Source organism: Rhincodon typus, chromosome 10 (assembly GCF_021869965.1).
Source record: "Rhincodon typus isolate 14 chromosome 10, sRhiTyp1.1, whole genome shotgun sequence".
NCBI lineage: Eukaryota > Metazoa > Chordata > Chondrichthyes > Orectolobiformes > Rhincodontidae > Rhincodon > Rhincodon typus.
In genome coordinates this window covers 77,094,377-77,113,772 of record NC_063341.1, presented here as the reverse complement: position 1 = coordinate 77,113,772, position 19,396 = coordinate 77,094,377, and the positions used below count along the sequence as shown (strand labels likewise).

The window sequence follows — 19,396 nt, the reverse complement described above, 5'->3', positions numbered from 1 at the left end:
GCCTGAAACGTCAGCCTTCCTGCTCCTATGCTGCTGCTTGGCCTGCTGTGTTCATCCAGCTCTACACCTTGTTATATTAGAGAAGGAGGATGTTGGGTGTTGTTTACCACTAAACTCCATTAGATAGGATCGAACAATGTGATCAGGCTTTGGTCAATTCATGGCTGAGTGCCAGAGAACATTCTGAAAACGGAGCATATTTTCAGATAAGCTCGCAGAACAAAGGAATTTTCTCAGGAGAAGCCTTCCAGACCAAATTAGACGAAAAAAGAAATAAATGTTGCAATGAATGTATTTTTTAAATTGAGTATTGGTTCTTAAATGATTAAGTAAAGTAGGATTAGTTTAATTAAATTCTGAGTCAGTTCCCTGTCCTTTGTCTGTCACACAAGGGAAAGTACCCAAGTGAAAAGTTTGAGTACACCTTTTCAGGCAACACCTTACTGGTAACAGCACTTTAGGGGCAGATCTGAGGACTTTCAAAATGAATTGCGGGTTTCTGCCTCCATTGTCAAACTGGAAAGTAAATTCCAAACCCCACCATCTTCTGGTGATAAAGCTTTTTTTCATGTTCCCTCTAATCTTTCCATTAATCTCCTTAAATCCGTGCCCTTCTGGTAATTTACCTCTTCTTCTAGGGGAAACAGATCTTGTCTTCCCTGTCCACTTTCTGGAGACCTTTCATTATTTTTTACATTTCAATTAGAACATCCCTGAACCTCCTCTGTTCTGAGGAACACAGCCCCATCCTTCCTAAAAGCTGCAATTTTCAAGCCCTGACAACATTTTTATCAATCCTCTTTGCCCACTGTCTGGTACAATTATATCCTTCCTGTGAGCAGAACTGAGGAAGAAAATTCCAGTTGGGACCTCAACAGTATTTTATGCACTTCCAAATGCTTTCTTCACCATTTTATATAGCTATCCTGCCAAGGACTTGTAGATGTGCACTCCAAGGTCCAGATCTATTCTCAGGAGTTTAGAAGAATGAGAGTTGATGTCATTCACGCATACAAAATTAATGCAGGGATTGACAGCATCAATGCAGGAAGGGTTTCTCCCTTGGTTGAAGGGAAAACCAAGAGGCACAGCCTCATGGTAAGGGGTAAACCATTTAGGACTGAGATGAAGTGGAATTTCTTCAATGGTGGGTGATGAATCTTTGGAATTCTCTGCTGCAGAGGACTGTGAAGACCCTAGACATTAAAAACATCAAAGTACATGGGGATAGTTAATGACAATTATGCTGAAGCAGAAGATCAGTTATGATATCAGTGGATGGTGGAGTGCTGATGTGCTGAATGGCTTCCTCCTATTTCCTTCAGTCTCAATTGCCTATGCCTGATCCTGTGGTTCTTATCTTGTTGCTAGTTGATGAACAGAAAGAAAGAAACTATTGTATTTGTCCAATACTTTTCCTGACTTTAGGATTCAGAAATTAGGTTCCATAGTCAACGAAATACCTTGGAATGGGGGTCACTATCCTAGTTAGGTGCCTTTATTTGCAAATGTCAGCTGTAAAATCATGAGATAACTCAATAGGACTTGTGCGACGCTCACAAACAAATTGTTCCTTGTTAACTTCCTTCTCTACAGTCAGTGCTTTGTTCAGGAACCATGGCCGATGAAGATGAGTGTCGTGATCAAGCACAGCGACGAGCCCCAAGGCCCTCAGTGAGCAACATTTGTGCTAGAATGACAACGTTTGGCTTTGATGTGTGCCTGGACGCAAAGTCAGCAAGTGCTGTTTACATCCGCCATGGTCCACTGTACAGGCTGATGGGAGGGCACAACATCAGAATTATAATCAGACCAGGTACACACTTAATAAGACTGTAAGTAATAGGAACAGGTGTAGGCCTTTCAGCCCCTCAAGCCTGCTCTGCTATTCAATGTGAACATGGCCCCTCTGACATTCCTCATGTCCACATTCCTGTCCTTTCCCCATAACCCTTGATTCCCCGACTGATCAAGAATCTGTCTATCTCAGTCTTAAATATACACAAGGACTGTGTCCCCACAGATCTCTGTGGCAAGGAGTTCCAAATACTCACAACCCTCTGAGAGAAGAAATTCCTCCTCATCTCAGTCTTAAATTGGTGCCCCTTTATTCTGAGATTGTGCCCTCTGGTGCTAGACTCTCCCATCAGGGGAAACACCCTCTCAGCATTTACCCTATCAAACCCCTTAAGAATCCTATATGTTTCAATGAGATCACCTCTCATTCTTCTAAACTCCAGTGAGTGGAGTCCCAATCTTTGTTCATAAAACAATCCGTCCATACCCGGGATAACCCTAGTGAACCATTTCTGATCTGCCTCCTATGAAATGATGTATTTCCTTGAATAAGGGGACCAAAACTGCTCACAGTGCTCCAGACGTGGTCTTACCAGCACCTTGTACAGTTGCAGTATGACTTTCATACTCTTTTACTCCAACTGCTTTAACATAAAGGTTAACATTCCATGAGACTTCCTGATTACCTGCTGCCCCTGTGTGCTAGCTTTCTGTGTGTTGTGCACAAGTTCCCCTCGAGCCCCTTTGTGCTGCAGCTTTCTGCCGTTTCTCTCCATTTAATTCAATAAGAGCTCCTGCACTGCTCATTGCACACAGCCACACAACTTATAACAAAGCCCCTTCTTTTGTTTCCCAGTCCAGTCAGAGACAAGGATCGAAAGGTTGCGGCTGGAAGTACAGACAGGTCTCAAAGCAAGTGCTAAAATGGTTCGGCTTCTGGAGGTAGAGGAGCTGCTCCCTGAAAGAGTCCGTACACATACAGTCCTGATAGAGGAATCCCACTCACAGGTCAACCTGTTATATTCTTTAATGCATTTAGAGAAGCTTTAAATTGCTCTTGTGATTTTACAAGCAAAAAATTACATTTCTATAACAGCTTTCATGACCTAAAGTGTTTTATAGTCAATGAATCATAGTGACTTTGTTGCACAGAACTTATGTATTACTGAAACAAAAACATAGATGGAGCTTTTAATCTTGCATTTGTCAGGACTAGAATGCAAGAAACCAAAATTAGAAGGAGAACAACAATGTTTGCAGCACGAAATGATGTGTTGATGATTAGTTGGATCATGATTGGCTGTGGGGACTGTTAACTGTCCATCCTGTTTAACTGATTAAACTCAGAGATTAATCAATTAACTAAGATTGATAGTTAAAGTCCCCAGCGTATATCCATGTATACATTAGTCCAGCCAATCAGCAAACTCTTGTATAAATTATTGTTCCTCTTCTAACATTGCTTCCTTGCATCCAGCTCTGATGAGTACAAGACAGCAAACAGCCACTTTGTGTCTCTTTTAAGTAAATAAATATCTCTTTATGATGTAAGTTCACAATGTGAGAATGGAAAAGGAGTCTGTCATATCCTGAAAATGTTCTTTGTGGATTGTACGAGAAATAAAGGTGTGGGGTGAAGAGAAATGGAAATTTTCTTTCTGGATCACAGTATGAGGGCATAGCTGAGTATCCAGAGGGTGAAGATGCAGATGGCATGTGAATGAGTTTCAAGCTCACCATTATCATCGACAGAGATGAAGAGGAATTCCTTCTGTTAATGGTGGTGAATCTGTGGAATTCTGTACTGCAGAGGGCTGTCAAGAATGGGTTATTAAGTATACTCAAGGCTGAGACAGACAGATTCCTAATCAGGAAGGAAATCAAGGGTTATGGGGAAAAGACAGGAAAGTCGAATTGAGAATTATCAAATCAACCTTGACCTCATTGAATGGTGGAGCAAACTCAATGGACTGAAGGGCCTGCTTCTGCTCCTGTGCCTAGTGGTCATATCATGAATTGAAAGCAATTTCAATCTAATTCAGAGTTAAATTAGAGAAGTGAGCCAATGTTCTATTGTATTCCCTCGCCCCTGTGATGCATGTATGTCAAACCTGCTGAAAGAATTCAAATGTCGTTTAAACACTCGGTTTCTGCTGATTTCATGGTCCACAGTGAAACATAAAGTGGTGTCTCATTTACAGATTAGAATGGAAAACTGCATTTGGGACAAAAGCTCCTCATCCAGGTCAATTTCTACAAGTTTGTCAGGAAGCAAGTCCACCTCTCAAAGATCTGCAGTGTCAAATGATAATTCACACAGTGAGCACCACAACATTCACCAGAAGGAAGATCGACAGGCTCCAATATCTGAAAAGAGCAGCATCAGCACCAGTCATCACACAGATATCAGCTCCAGCAGATACAGGTTCTCCACCAGTGCATGGGTACAGACTCTTCTAACTTCTCAGTTTTTCGAAGCTTCAGTTTTGAAATATTACTTTGAAGCAGTTGTACAGTAGTGGTGATGGACGAGGCTAATGTCCCACTCTGTGTGCTTGGGGAGCAATATTTAAAGTTTGAGGGAGCTTATTCTACTTTTATCTCCAGGGTTGGATGAGTACGAGGATGGGGTTTCTAAACACTTTAATTTGTAAATTTGTCTTTGAACAAATGCCTACCTTACCAACCTGCACTAATGAGCTGCTACTGTCTTTACCTCCCCTTCTGCTGGGGGTGGTGTTTGATATTTTTGCCTGGCAATGGGTAAGGTGACATATGTGCCTTGGTTGTCCAATAGGAAAAAGCAAAAAACAGTGAGATATAGTTGCAACCAATGTCTGAATTTTACATTGCTCAAAGCAAAGGATGGCATTTCACATTTTAAGACTATTACTCTAACAAGAAAAATAAAAATCAGCACAGATCAGCAGTTTATGTTCAAATACAACGTGACCTGGACAATATCCAGTACAGGACTGACAAATGGTAAGCAACATTCATGCCACACAAATCCAGGCTATGACCATATCCAATCAGAGGCAAGCTAACCACCACCCCTTGACATTCAATGGTGTTAGGATCACTGAATCCTCCACTATTAACATCCTGGGGTTCACTATTGATCAGAAATTCAACTCCATTAGCCATATAAATACAGTGGCTACAGGAGCAGGGCAGAGGTTAAGAATACTTCAGCAAGTAAATCACCTCCTGACTCCCCAAAGCCTGCCCGCCATCTACAAGACACAAGTCAGGAGTGTAATAGAATACTCCTCACCTGGATGGGTACAGTTCCAACACTCAAGACATTTGAAAACATTTGAAACAAAGCAGCCCGCTTGCTTGCCATTATATCCACAAACATCCACTCATTCCACCACCGACACTCAGTAGCAGCAGTGTGTACTATCTACAAGATGCACTGCAGAAATTCACCAAGGATCCTCAGACAGCACTTTCCAAACCTATGACCACTTCCATCTCCCAAATCAAATCAAATCAAATCACCATGTAGGGATGTCTCCAAGTTGAGATGTTTATCATGACTTTCCTATCCATCTTTTCAGGATGTTTTGTTCTATCTTATGTTAAAGACAATGTTTTAAAATAATTGAACCATAAAGTTTAGCATTAATGACAACACGTGTCTCCTACAAGTATGATCCCCAAATTTGTTAATGCCTCCCAGAAATGCTGATGCATTCTCTTCCCATTTAAACATCATGTGGAGATGTCAATACTGAACTGGGGTGGACAAAATCAGAAGTTACACGACACCAGGTTACAATCCAACAAGATTATTTAAAATCACAAGCTTTCTGAGTGCTGCTCCTTTGTCAGGTGAAGTAGAGGGAGGTGCACAGGCGCAGAACATATAGGCAGAGAGATAAATGGTACAAAAATTGCAGGTAATTAAGCGTGTCAATAGATAAGTGTAAATAGTGCGAGTAGATACTGTTGATACTCTTAATTACCTGGAATTATCTTGTCATTATCTCTGCGTCTATATATTCTGTGCCTGTGTGCCTCCCTCCACTTCACCTGTTGGAGGAGCAATGTTCTGAAAGTTTGTGATTTTAAATAAAACTGTTGGACTATAACCTGGTGTCATGTGACTATTTAAACATCTTTAGTTCCATTCCCAGTAATTGCACACTTTCAAGGACTAATATACAACAGAGGGAGGGCAGTAGTGATAAATGCACATATTCAAATCAAGGCCCACAACCAACCATGTTGAACAAATGTTTGAGAGCCTACAAAGACCAAGTTTAATCCAGCCATCTATCCTGGACCTCATTATAGTGACTATAAATAAACACAGCAAGCATAGCCGTGGCACCAGATATTGTGAAATCAATCACAGTCATCCTATTCTGCCACTAGCCAACTGCTACAGTGTTCAGGCTTAAGTTGATCTCATTGCAGTATGCCTATTGCATCTAATATGGTTAACTGAACATTACATTTGTGCAAATGTCTGTACCATGCTCCAGAGCAGGCCTAAACGACCTGCTCTGTATCCTGTCCTCTGATTCTAGACTCTCTAAGCAGGAAATGGATCCTTCCTGCATCTAGCTTGTCTGTTATTTGAATTAGCGGTGTTTGTTGTGATTTGACGTGAACAAATCTTCATCCTTATTTCAGCATTTCAAACTATAAAGACTCTTAACCTTAAGTTGATTGGTTTATTTGAGATTATGTTTAAGACTGAATTGACCCCCTCCCCCTCCCCCCCCAACCCACCACCACCCACCCAAACCTTACATGGATACACATCGTGGCAGGAAAATGTGAAGCCTTTTGCCACCTTGATCTTAAGTTCCCTCTATTTCCCGCTGCTTTGTAGCCAGGCCCCCAGCAGGGAGACTAATGGTTAGCTGGGTTCCTCATGGACTGTAATTTGGCTCCAACAGTAAGCTGAGGCCTGAATTCCATTGTACTGGAGGACCCATTGGTCATAGGCACTGGTACGAATCTCATAGATGTTGCTACTTCTCAAGGTGACTGGAAGGAAGAAGAAGGCCCAGTCATGGCCTCCTCTATCATTCTCCCACATCAGCCGCCAGTACACACCAGATTTTATCTGGTCTAAGGGTTGAATAGGGTGCAGAAAAAATGTTGTTATGCCCTTGTCATGCAATTTCCAACCCTCATTTTTCCAAAGTAAAGTTGAGTTCACTCCTGATGGCTTTGCCAACAGCCCATGAAGCCCGTATCTGGAAGCTGAATGAAGACCATAGACTTGATCAGAGTAACAGCCAGAGATTCTACCACAGCTGCCTTGAGCAGGATTAGGAAATCTAGGCCTTATTGATATCGAACGGTTTTACCATCAATTTCTATGTAGCATTGTGGAGCTGATTAAAACATCACTACAATTTGATGGATTCTGTGGAAAACTGTGACTGACATTATTTTATAAAAATATGTGTTTTACAGAGAATGAACCAGGACCTCATGGATATTAAGTTCAAGTCAGTTGGAAAGGTTAAGGTAAGAATATTCTGCTGTGATCTTTCAAAATTATTTTTCTTCATTGTGTACTCTCACTGGGCAACACTTAATCTAGGTTAACACTCCCATGAGGTGTTGTCTGGCCCTTGAGTCTGCCCTCTCAGGTAGTTGTAAAAGATCCCTTGTGCATGAAAGTTATTGGGATTATCCTGAGTGTCCAGGACAATATTTATCCTTTGATCAACATTATACAGAAACAGATAAACACATAAACACAGTGGTGACAGGAGGAAGTCACAGGTTAGGAATACTGTGGAGAGTGACTTACTTCATGATTCCCCAAAGCCTGTCTACCATCTACAAGGCACAAGTCAGGACTGTGATGGAATACTCCCCACTTGCCTGGATGAGTGCAGCTCCAACAGCATTCAAGAAGCTTGACACCATCCAGGACAAAGCAGCCCGCTTGATTGGCACTACATCCACAAGCATCCACTCCCTCCACCACCGACACTCAGTAACAGCAGCGTGTACTATCTACAAGATGCACTACAGAAATTCACCTAAGATCCTCAGATAGTGCTTTCCAAACCCAAGACCACTTCCATCTAGAAGGGCATCAAACATATGGGAGCACCACCACCTGCAAATTCCCCTCCAAGCCACCCTGACCTGAAAATATATCTTCATTCCTTCACTGTCTCTGGGTCAAAAAACTGAAACTCGCTCCCTAAAGAATACTGTGGAGACTGAGGGCCGAGATGAGTACTAAGGGCATTATGGATCAATCTACAGCATATAGACTTTTTTTTTTCTTTATTCATTCACAGGATGAGGGCATCACTGGCTAGGCAGCATTTATTGCCCAGAGGGCAGTTAAGAGTCAACCACATTGCTGTGGGTCTAGAGTCACATGTAGGCCAGACCAGGTAAGGATGGCAGTTTCCTTCCCTAAAGGACATTAGTGAACCAGATGTGTTTTTCCAACAATCGACAATGGATTCACAGTCATCATTAGATTGTTAATTCCAGATATTTACTGAATTCAAATTCCTCCATCTGCCATGGTGGGATTTGAACCCAGGTCCCCAGAACATTCTCTGGGTCTCTGGAGTAATAGTCCAGTGATAATACCACTAGGCCATCGTCTCCCACTGCAGCGTTTCAAGAAGGCAGCTCATTACTACTTTCTCAAGGGCAGCTAAGAATGGGTAATAAATGCTGGCCCAGCTAGCAATGTCCATGTCCCATAGATTGAATAAAGAAAAACTAGGCTGATTCCTGGGATGAAGGAGTTGACATATCAAGAGCAGCTAGACAGATTAGGCCTTTATTCTTGACATTTTAGAAGAATGAGTAGTGATCTATTGAAACAGATAAGATTCTGAGTGGGCTTGACAGCAAAGTGTAGCAATTGTAATAAGGTCAGCCAGGTGGGCATCATTGAAACTGAGTTCCCAGACTTGGGCTCTTCACTTGGTCCAGGAGTGTCAGACATCTTGCTCACTCTGAGAGCTGGCTCTGAGGGAACTGTATCAGTGTCAATGACTTACCACGTGTAAATAAAGGGTGACTTGGTGATAGGATACCAGCCTCTGGGGAGTTATTTCATTGGCGATGAGAGATAAGCATGCTCCTGAAGAAATTCACTCACAACAGTCAACTTTGAGTTGGGGTAAGCATTTCTGGCATCAGAACATTATTTGGGAAGCTTGACTCATTCAATCCAGTAATCAAAGACTGAGCCCAGTATGTGGAAAGAGTGTGTTTTTTTTTCCAGACAAATGACATTGGGGCAGATGAAAAGCGATGAGTAATTCTTCTGACAGCTTGTGGACCTGCAGCTTTTTTGGTTGTTAGGAGCCTAACTTTCCTTGAGGCACCAGACACTAAAACATTTGATGGAATTAGCTAAAGAATATTAAAATGCCAAGTCTCCTCTAATTCTGAGATGCTATCAGTTTTACTCAGTAATTTGAGAACCAGGGAAGTCAGTATTGGGATTTTTGACTAGGTTCAGACAACTGTCTGAGGTATGTGACTTTGGTTTAACCTTTAATGAGATGCTGAGAAACCATTTTGTGTGTGAGATTTATGATGTAACCACGCAAAAGTGCCTACTAGCTGAAGTCCAACTGGACTTCAAACAGGCACAACAACTGGCTTTGTCATTGGAGAATGTACTAAGTGGAGCATATAAGTTGTAGCGTATTCCGATGGAAGTGGACACCCTCACCAGTCTGACTGAGCTTGGGGGACCACTCAAGTGAAGACAATTGCATAGCTTCACTCAGGACATGTCCAGAACAGAGGGACTCCAGGGCAGCCCACAGCAAAACCCCAAAACAAGGCCAAGTCTTGGCCAAACTGTTGACATTTTCTTCAAGATCAAGCCATTGTAGCTGCTGCTGGTATGTGGACTCGACACAGCAAGAGAGTCCCATTAGGACTAAATCAGGGAAGAGAACGTATAGGCTGGTATCCAGGAGAGTGCACACCCTGTAAAATAACTTACATCTGGTTTGGAACAGTTAAATTGCTTAGCAGCATCCAAATCAGAACCAATCAAAATAAACATCTGGTTAAATTTTCACCTGCTTCTACTGGAGATCGATATTGGTACGGCTGTAACAGTTATCGCAGAACCAATCATTAACAAAATTCGTCTGGACTCCAATCGTTAAATTTGTGCAAGACCTCAGCTAGACTGAGAACCTATACCAGAAATACCTTACAGATTAAGAGTCAAATTTGGTTCCATTTTCTAATTAAAAGCAGCTGTAAAAGTTTTGGGCCCAAGCTTGATGTGGCAAAAATGGCTGGGGAAGATTCACCTAGATTGGCTCAACATTTTTATATTAGAAGATGGCTGCCAGAGTCAAGTCCTAATTAAGTACCTAGAAGTTTTTTCAGGAAGGTCTAGGGACTATCAAAGGTGACAAAGCCACCCTGCATATTAACCAGGAAGCAATTCCATGATTCTGCAAGGCCCGTCCTGTGCCTTTTGCCTTATGAGCAAAAGTATAGGCAGAAATCAGGAGGCTAGAAAGTGAAGGAATCATCAAACCTGTCCAGTTTGCAGAATGGGCAGCACCAGTTGTACCGGTTGTCAAACCCGATAGGTCAGTTTGCCTCTGTGGGGATTTTAACCAAATGGTAAACTGCTTCTCGCAGTTGGATAAACACACAATCCCTCATATCGAGGATTTATACGCAAAGCTAGCAGTGGGGGCTGACCTTCATGCAGCTGGAGATGAGCCATTTGTATCTGTAATTGTGGTTGGATGAGCATTCCCAGAAGTATGCTACAATTAATTCCCATAAGGGTTTGTACCAATATACAAGACTGCCATTTGGGATATCGTCAGCCTGTCCACCCTAGGTCACCGTTTACCTAAATGATGTGCCAGTAACAGGGAAGACCAATATGGAGCACTTAGAGAACTTGAAAATAGTCCTTAGATGTTTCTACCAGACTGGCATATGCCTTAGAATGGAAAAATGCATGTTGCAAGCACCCTAAGTGACCTACCTCAGTTACAGAGTCAACAGGACTGGGTTACTCTTATTGGAAGATATCTGTACCAGAGTTTAGATAACACAGTGTGGAGCTGGAGGAACACAGCAGGCCAGGCAGCATTTGAGGAGCAGGAAAGCTGACGTTTCGGTACCAGAGCTTTGGTCTATCTTCAGACTGGTGAATAATTATGGAAAGTTCATACACAATTTGGCCTCCATTCTGGCTCCTTTATATCAATCTTAAAAAAAGGGTCACATAGCCAAGCAAGGCCTTCAGGGAAGTGAAGAAACAGTCATCATTCTGTAAGGTATTGGCACACTATGATCCCAAGTGTGATCTGGCATTGACATGCAGTGCTTCCCCATAAGGCAACGGGGTAGTATTAGCTCATAGGTGACCCAAAGGAGAGGAACGCCCAACAGCATATGCACCCAGGACTTTAGTTAATGCTGAGCATGAATATGCCCAGATAGAGAAGGAAGGTTTGGCGGTCATATTTGGAGTCAGGAAGTTCCACTAATGCCATTACGGATGTAAACTTGTAACAATAATGGACTATAAACCCCTGCTAGGTCTACTTAAAGAGGACAAGGCAGTGGCTTCAGGCAAAATTCAGCGGTGGATTCTAATACTAAGTGCATATTATTACAAGTTGGAACTCTGACCGGAAGGCCAAGTAGCGAATGCAGCTGCATTAAGCCTCCTCCTGCCAGGAGATACATGACCGATGGTACCACTACTGAACTAATCTGTAGTAGTTTTAAATTTTCTCGACACATTTCCAGTCACAGCTGACAATACCAGACTTTGGATGCAGAAAGATCTGGTCCTGGCAACACTGAAACAGCTGGTGGTGATGAGGGAAACCAAATGGCCACAAACAGAATTGAAACCTATTTGGACCCGGAGAGACCAGATCACAGTAGAGGACGGCACATTATTATGGGGAGCAAGAGTGATTGTCCTGAGCAAAGCTCACCACCAGATACTGGCTGAAAGCCACCAGGGTCATCCAGGGGTTTCTAAAATGAAGATGTTGGTGGGTAGTTATGTCTGGTGGCCAGGATTAGTCGCTGACATAGCCACATTGGTGGGGCAGTGCCCGGAGTGTCAACAAGGACAGAAATTACTGCCTGCAGCTCCCCCACATTCATGGGAATGGCCGGGTAAACCCCGAACTCGGCTACATGTTGACTATGTAGGTCCCTTCATGGGATCAATGTTCTTAGTCATTGTGGACGTCCTCTCAAAGAGGCTGGACATGCATTGAGTTCATTCGTCAAACCCAGGGACAAAGATAGAAAAACTGCACGTATCTTTTGCAATACATGGAATCGCAGAAGTGTTGGTCCCAAATAAGGGGCCATTGTCTAATAGCAGGCAATTTGAGTATTTCCTAAAGTCGAATGGCATTCGACATATAAGGCCAGCTCCATACCATCCATCATTCGAAGGTTTGGCAGAAAGAACTTTCCAAACTTTGAAGGAAAGCTTAAAGAAACAGCTTACAGCTTCACTCAATAGCAAACTGTCATGATTCTTATTTGTTTATAGACCCACCCCTCAAGCACTACAGGGATATCTCCAGCTGAGTTGCTAATGGAGGAAAGACTCCAGGCCAGTATAAATCTAATCTTCCCGATCCTGGTGGCAGGGAGGATGAAACGGCTCAGGAATGCCAAAGCCGGACACAAGATGCTAAGTGAGAGAGACAGTTTACTTCAGGGATGAAGTTTGGTCTAGGAACCATGAGAATGGCCATGTATGGGTAAGAGGCATAGTCAATGTGAGGTCAGGTCCAGGACCTTACTGTTTAGTGTGTAAGTCCTGTCCTGATTTATCTTACCAAAATGCAGCACCTCACATTTATTTAAATTAAAGTCTATGTGCCACTCCTCAGCCCTTTGGCCTATCTGATCAAAGTTATTTTTATAGAATCCCTACAGTGTGGAAACAGGCCATTTGGCCCATTGACTCCACATTGACCCTCCAATGGGCATCCTATTCAGACCCAGTCCCCAACTCTATCCCTGTAACCCTGCATTTCCCATGGCTAACACATCTAACTTATACACCCCTGAACACTATGTGTAATTTAGCATGGCCAATCGACTTGAGGTAACCTTCTTCACCACTGCTACACCAGGTTTTGCTCCAGCACTGTTTGTGAGTTTGCAGCTTTCATATGGTCAATGTGCTTATTTAGGACCTTCGCACATGCCCAAACTTTATATGTCACCCCCAAAGAGATTTTGGGGTGTTGGTTCATAGTTCCTAGAAAGTGGAATCACAGGTAGACAGCATAGTGAAGAAGGCATTTGGTACACTTGCCTTTATTGGTTAGTGCATTGAGTATAGAAATTGGGAGGTCATGTTGTGGCTGTACTGGACATTGGTTGGTCCACTTTTGGAATACTGTGTTCAGTTCTGGTCTCCCTGCTTTAGGAAGCATGTTGTGAAACTTGAAAGAGTTCAGAAAAGATTTACAAGGACGTTGCCAGGGTTGGAGGTTTTGAGCTATAGGCAAGAGATTGGTGAAGACAAATGTTAATCTCCTACAGACAGAAGCGGGGGAATGTATAAAAGTGGACAAAGAAAAGTGCTGAGAAAGTGAGTACATATTTTAGTTCTGTCTTCACAAAACAGGACACAAATCAGATACTAGAAATATTGGAGAATGCAAGATTTAGTGAGAGGGTAGAGCTGAGGGAGATCAATATTAGTAAAGAAATGGTGCTGGGAAAATTGTTGGGATTGAAAGCTGATAAATCCCAAAGACCTGATAATCTACATCCAAGACTACTTAAGGAAGTAGCTCTAGAAATAGTGGATGCATTGGTGGTCATCTTCCAGGATTCTGTAGACTCTGGAACAATCCCTGCAGATTGGAGAGTGGCTAATGTCACTCCAATATTCAAAAAGGGAAGTAGAGAGAAAACAGGGAATTATAGACTGGTAAGCCTAATATTGGTCGTGGGGAAAATTCTCAAATCCATATCAAGGACTTTATAGCAGAGCATTTAGGAAGCACTGGCAGGATCAAATAAAGTTAGCTTGGATTTATGAAGGGGAATATTGCTTGACAAATCTGTTGGAATTCTGTGAAGATGTAACTAGTAGAGTTGACAAGGAGGAGCCAGTCGATGTGGTTTATTTGGACTTTCAGAGAAGCATTTGACAAAGTCCTGCATAAGAGATTACCGTGCAAGATTAAAACGCATGGGATTTGAGGAATTGTATTAAGATGGATAGAAAACTGGTTGGCAGAGAGGGAAAAAAATAGTATAAATTAATGGAACAAAAACAGAAGTTGCTGGAAAATCTCAGCAGGTCTGACCATTCTCCGAAATGTTAACTCTGATTTTTTCTTCACAGATGCTGCTAGACCTGCTGAGCTTTTCCAGAAACTTCTGTTTTTCTTCCTGATTTACAGCATCTGCAGTTCTTTTGGTTTATATGTAGAAATTAATGGGTCCTTTTCAAATTGGCAGGCAATAACTAGTGGGTATCACAGGGATCGGTGCTGGGACCCCAGCTATTCACAATATATATTAATGATTTGGATGAGGGAACCAAGTTGTGTTGGGGGGTGAACTGTGACGAGGATGCAGAGATCCTTCAGCATGATCTGGACAGGTTGGATGAGTGGGCAAAATAATGGCAGATGCAGTATAATTTGGATAAATGTAAAGTTATTAACTTTGGAAGCAAAAACAAGAAGGCAGACTAATACCTGACAGGCTGCAAACTGGGAGAGGGGAGTCCTTGTGTACCAGTTGCTGAAGGTAAGCTGCAGGTGCAGCAGGTGGTAAAGAAGGTAAATGGTATGTTGGTCTTCATTGCGAGAGGTTTTGAGTACAGGGGCAGGGATGTGTTGGTGCAGTTGTACAAGGCCTTGGTGAGGCCACACCTAGAATATTGTGTGCAGTTTTGGTCTCCTTTTCTGAGGAAGGATGTTCTTGCTCTCGAGGGAGTGCAGCGAAGGTTTACCAGGCTGATTCCGGGGATGGCGAGTCTGACATATGAGGAGAGATTGAATAGGTTAGGATTGTTTTCACTGGAGTTCAGACGAATCAGGGGGGAATCTCATAGAGATTTATAAAATTCTAACAGGACTGGACAGGGTAGATGCAGGGAGGATGTTCCCGATGGTGGGTGTGTCCAGAACTAGGGGTCACAGTCTGAGGATTTGGGGTAGACCAATAAGGATGAAGAGACATTTCTTCACCCAAAGAGTGGTGAGCCTGTGAAATTCATTACCACAGGAAATAGTTGATGCCAAAACATTGAATGTATTAAAGAATTGGCTAGATATAGCACTTGAGATGAATCGGATCAAAAGTTATGGGGAGAAAGCAGGATTAGGCTGTTGAGTTGGACAATCAGCCGTGATTTGTGATGAATGGTAGAGTGGGCTCGAAGGGCCAAATGGCCACTTCTTGCTCCTATCTTCTATGTTTCTATGCTTACTACATATTACACACCATCCATATCAGCACAGAGATGGAGGAACCTGATCCAGTGCTAAAAGGCCCCAGGAGGAGTTACAAAAGAATGAACCAGGCTATATCCTCAGACTCAGACATGGAGGGATGTAGTGATTGTAACGAGGTCAGCCAGGTGGATCTCATAGAATATGAGTTCCCTGTTTGGGGCTGTTAATCTGGTCCACTCAGGGAGCCCTGGCTGACAGATATAAACAGGAGTGTCAGACATCCTGTGCACTCTGAGAGCTGGTTCTGAAGAAGCTGGATCAGTGTCATGGACTCTCCACATGTAAATAAAGGGTGACTGCGTGATGGCGTACTGGCCTCTGTGAAGTTATTTCAGGAAAATGTGAAGAAGACGTTTCCACTCATGCAGGAATCAGAACTGGGGACATGGCTATGAAATAAGGGGAAGCTAATTTAAAACTGAGATGCAGGGGAATTTCTTCTCCCAGAGAGTAGCAAATGTCTGGATTCTCCATCTCAGAAAGTTGCATAGGCCAGATCACAGAAAATATTTAAACAGGAGGTAAAGTGGTTTTTTTCTAAAATATCATGGAGTTGAGATATATGAAGAAATGGCAGGAAAGATGATTGAAGCCAGAGACAGATCAGTCGTAATTGTACAGAATGCGGGCTCGAGGGGCAGAATAGCCCACTGCTGCTCCTATTTCTTATGTTCCCACATTCTTCAGAAAATAAATCTGTCATTTTCACTTTGCAACTTCAACAGACCAGCCAAAGACAATCTGTTGGAATTAAGCCAAGTAGCAAACATCAATTCAGACAGTGTAGCCATAACAGCAGACTGCCTTCTGAGCAGCAGGCTTTTATTTATTGCTCTCAGTCTTCATCTTTTGTGAGTGCAAAGGAGCATAAATTATTTTCAATCTACAAAACTCTGGTTATAACATCGTCTGGAGTGCTGCCTTCAGGCACAATACCTTAAGAATGATAATTAGTGAAGTCTGCACGTCGCTCGCACCTTAGGAACTGCAATACAGGCTTTTTCCTTCTTTCAAAATGGTTATTGAATATAGTATAATGATGTTTAATAAAATTTGAAGTTTCTTGCCTTGTGGCCGATAAAGCACTCTAACCCTCGGATGTAGTATTCCAAGCATCCAGTCCTGCAGATAGAGCAATTTCTATGCTTCAGTGCATTCTGGGTAAAGTGTCTTCCATTCCAAGACGCCTACTTCTTCCAGAAAACTGACATTTGTTTCACAATAACTGGCAAAGACCAATATCATGAGGAGTGCAGGCAGCAAGGAAGCAAATTTCAAGGGAAGACAATGCTGATCTGAACAGAGTGAAAGGATTTCTTGCATTGGAAGCTGCCTGTAGTTCACAGGTTTCCATGTCTAGAGTTGAGAGTGCCTCTGACATATTTTTCATGCATAGTGTTGGGTACATTTGTGCAGGTCTCTGTTTAAATTGTTTTCATTGTACTAGCTTTGGAGTGGGTGTAGTGCAGATTCATCAAAATGTATCTGCACATGAAGGGGTTAGATTACATGAGAGACTTTGCTGAGGATAGGAGTATATTTCCATGTGTTTCAGCAATCGAGGGATGATCCAGTGCAAGCATTTCGATAAATGGAGGGAGACAATGACTTAGTGGTATTGTCAATGGACAGATGGTGGAATTTGAATTCGATAAGTATCTGGAATTAAGAGTTTAATGATGACCATGAACCCATTGCCGATTATCAGGGAAATCCCATCTGGTTCACTAATGCTCTTTAGGGAAGGAAGCTGCTATCCTTACGTGGTCTGGTCTATATGTGACTCCAGAGCCACAGCAAGGTGGTTGACTCTTAACTGCCCTCTGGGTAATTAGGGATGGGCAATAAATGCTGCCTGGCCAGCGACACTCTCATCCTGTGAATGAATGAAGTGGGGTAAAGAAAACTAAATCAGGTACAGTAGAAAGAGAATAATTGTTTCCTCAGCTGAGGAGAGTCCAAAACAAGGGGACAGTGCCTTAAAATTCACGCTGGATTATTTAGGGAGCACATCCTCACAGAAAGGAGAGTGGAAATCTGGAGCATACTGCCTCAGAAAGGCTGCTGAGAGTGTGGTCAGTTGAAATTTTCAAGCTGAAATTGCCAGATTTTTGGCAGATAATGTGGTTAATGGGTACAGGCCAAGGTGATTGGGTGGAGTTAAAGATATAGATTAGCTATACAACTAATTAAGGGGGCCATGATGTGGAGATGTCAGTGCTGTACAGGGTAGACAAAGTCAGAAGTCACATGACACCTGACAGAGGAGCAGGTTCTGAGGGGCTGGATAACCTCATCCTGCATCTTGTTATTCATTTTATATTAATATTTGTTTGTGGTTCTAGAGTAATCTCATTGGAGATATAGGCACACCGTCACTCACCATCCTTGCTCAAGCAAAAAGGACTGATGGCAAACAGCAAGGGTATCAGCTCACAGGATCAATGGAAAGTTCAGATGGCAGGCCTAGAATACATCTACGAGTTGTTGAACTGAAGGAAGACAGCAACTGGAAAATGTGTGCTGATGCTGTAATCCTGAAAGCACACAAAGCATTGGTAATGTAAAAATCATCAAATGGTAAATCACAGAAGGAGATCATTTGGTCCATTGTGCCTCTGCCAGCTATTTGAAAGAGCTCTGCAATTTGTCACACCTTCTCCTGTCTTCTCCCCATTGCCTCTGAAAATGTTTTGCTTCTCACACCTTTACAGGAATCCCTTTTGGGAAAAAAAAATCTATTTGAATCTTATTCCACTGACTGGATAGGTAACACACCCAGGTCACAACAACACATTGTTAAAACAAATGATCCACATTTCCAGCCTCCTCAACACAGCATTCCGTGGAGCGGAGCAAGCACAGACAGTGCTGGAGAAACTCAGCATGTCTGGCTGCAGCTTTGGAGAGAGAAATGCAGTTAATGTTTCAGATCCAATTCAACTCTTTTTCAAAGCTTTCATCCATTTCTTCAGTTCTGAAGAAGAGTGAAACCAGATTCAAAATGTTTGTGTCTCTACAAAGGCTGCCAGACCTGCTGAGTTTCTTCAGCATTCTCTGTTTTTGTTTCAATTTTCCAACAACCACAGGATTCTGCTGCTGCTAACCTGTTGTGTGAGACAGGCAGAGTGGATCACAAGGTCTTAAATCCAGGTCCTCTAGTTGCCAGCCCTCCTGCTCGCAGGATGGTTTCTCTTAATGTGTTTTCATCAAAACCTGTTTCTAATCCATTAAAATGTAGACATCTTCCATACACTCTCTCTGAAGCACTCTACAGATATTCAGATGGAAATTCTGCTCTTTCTTGCATGATTGTTTGTCACAGGCTTGGCAGAGACATCAGGAATTGGAGTGGAGACGAGGTACATTCCAAGATGGATGTTTTGTCGCTCTCCACATGTTGATGTTGTTCCTGCCTGTAAGGTTGAGCCCCCAGCAGAGACAATGCCATCTAGCTCATCTAACTCAGTTCTGAGGAAGGGTCACTGGACCCAAAACGTTAACTCTGTTTTCTCCTTCACAGATACTGCCAGATCTGCTGAGCTTTTCCAGCAACTTTGCTTTTGTGGCCATCTAGCTCACCCTGGTCTATGTCAAGGAAGTTCCATTAACCCAAGATGGAGACCTGCCTGCTTGAAACCTACAGACATTGGACAGACTCTCAGGCCTCCAACCAGACTGGATGTGATGTCCCCTCATCATTTGGGGGAGGAAGGGTGGGGAGCACCCTTTCTGATGCAAGTCAGACGCACAGGTTAGATAAACACATGAACAGGCAGGGATCAGAGGGATACATATGTGCAGGCAGATGGGATTAGTTTAGAATGGCATCATGGTTGGCACAGAAATGTGGGCTGAAGGGCCTGTTCCTGTGCTATGCTGTTCTATGTTCTATGTTCATATCTCACTGAGTGTGACAATGTCTTTTTAAATTTCCTAGTTAATGTTCAGATGGGGTGAAGATTGCCAGAAGTTTAAAATATCTTATGAGGCATCATTGGGACATCTTGCAGACCATCCAGCTATGAAAATTAAAATTCAGTGGTCAGAAATTCCTGCTGCAATGATATCTGGTGGAAGGGTGTAAGTGGTGTGTTATATATTGTCTTACTTTCCTGCTTTCCATT

The 19,396-nt window shown here is 42.7% G+C and overlaps 1 protein-coding gene across 1 annotated transcript in view; it reads left to right on the top strand.

Annotated features, from left to right (window-relative positions):
- Positions 1-19,396, top strand: part of LOC109924209 (vitellogenin-like) — a 79,664-nt gene that overhangs the window by 47,357 nt on the left and 12,911 nt on the right. The window contains exons 21-26 of the mRNA XM_048601562.1: positions 1,597-1,816; positions 2,654-2,805; positions 3,999-4,241; positions 7,240-7,293; positions 17,615-17,827; positions 19,210-19,352. Of these exons, the coding sequence (XP_048457519.1) occupies positions 1,597-1,816; positions 2,654-2,805; positions 3,999-4,241; positions 7,240-7,293; positions 17,615-17,827; positions 19,210-19,352 (1,025 nt within the window). The remainder of the gene's footprint in view (positions 1-1,596; positions 1,817-2,653; positions 2,806-3,998; positions 4,242-7,239; positions 7,294-17,614; positions 17,828-19,209; positions 19,353-19,396) is intronic.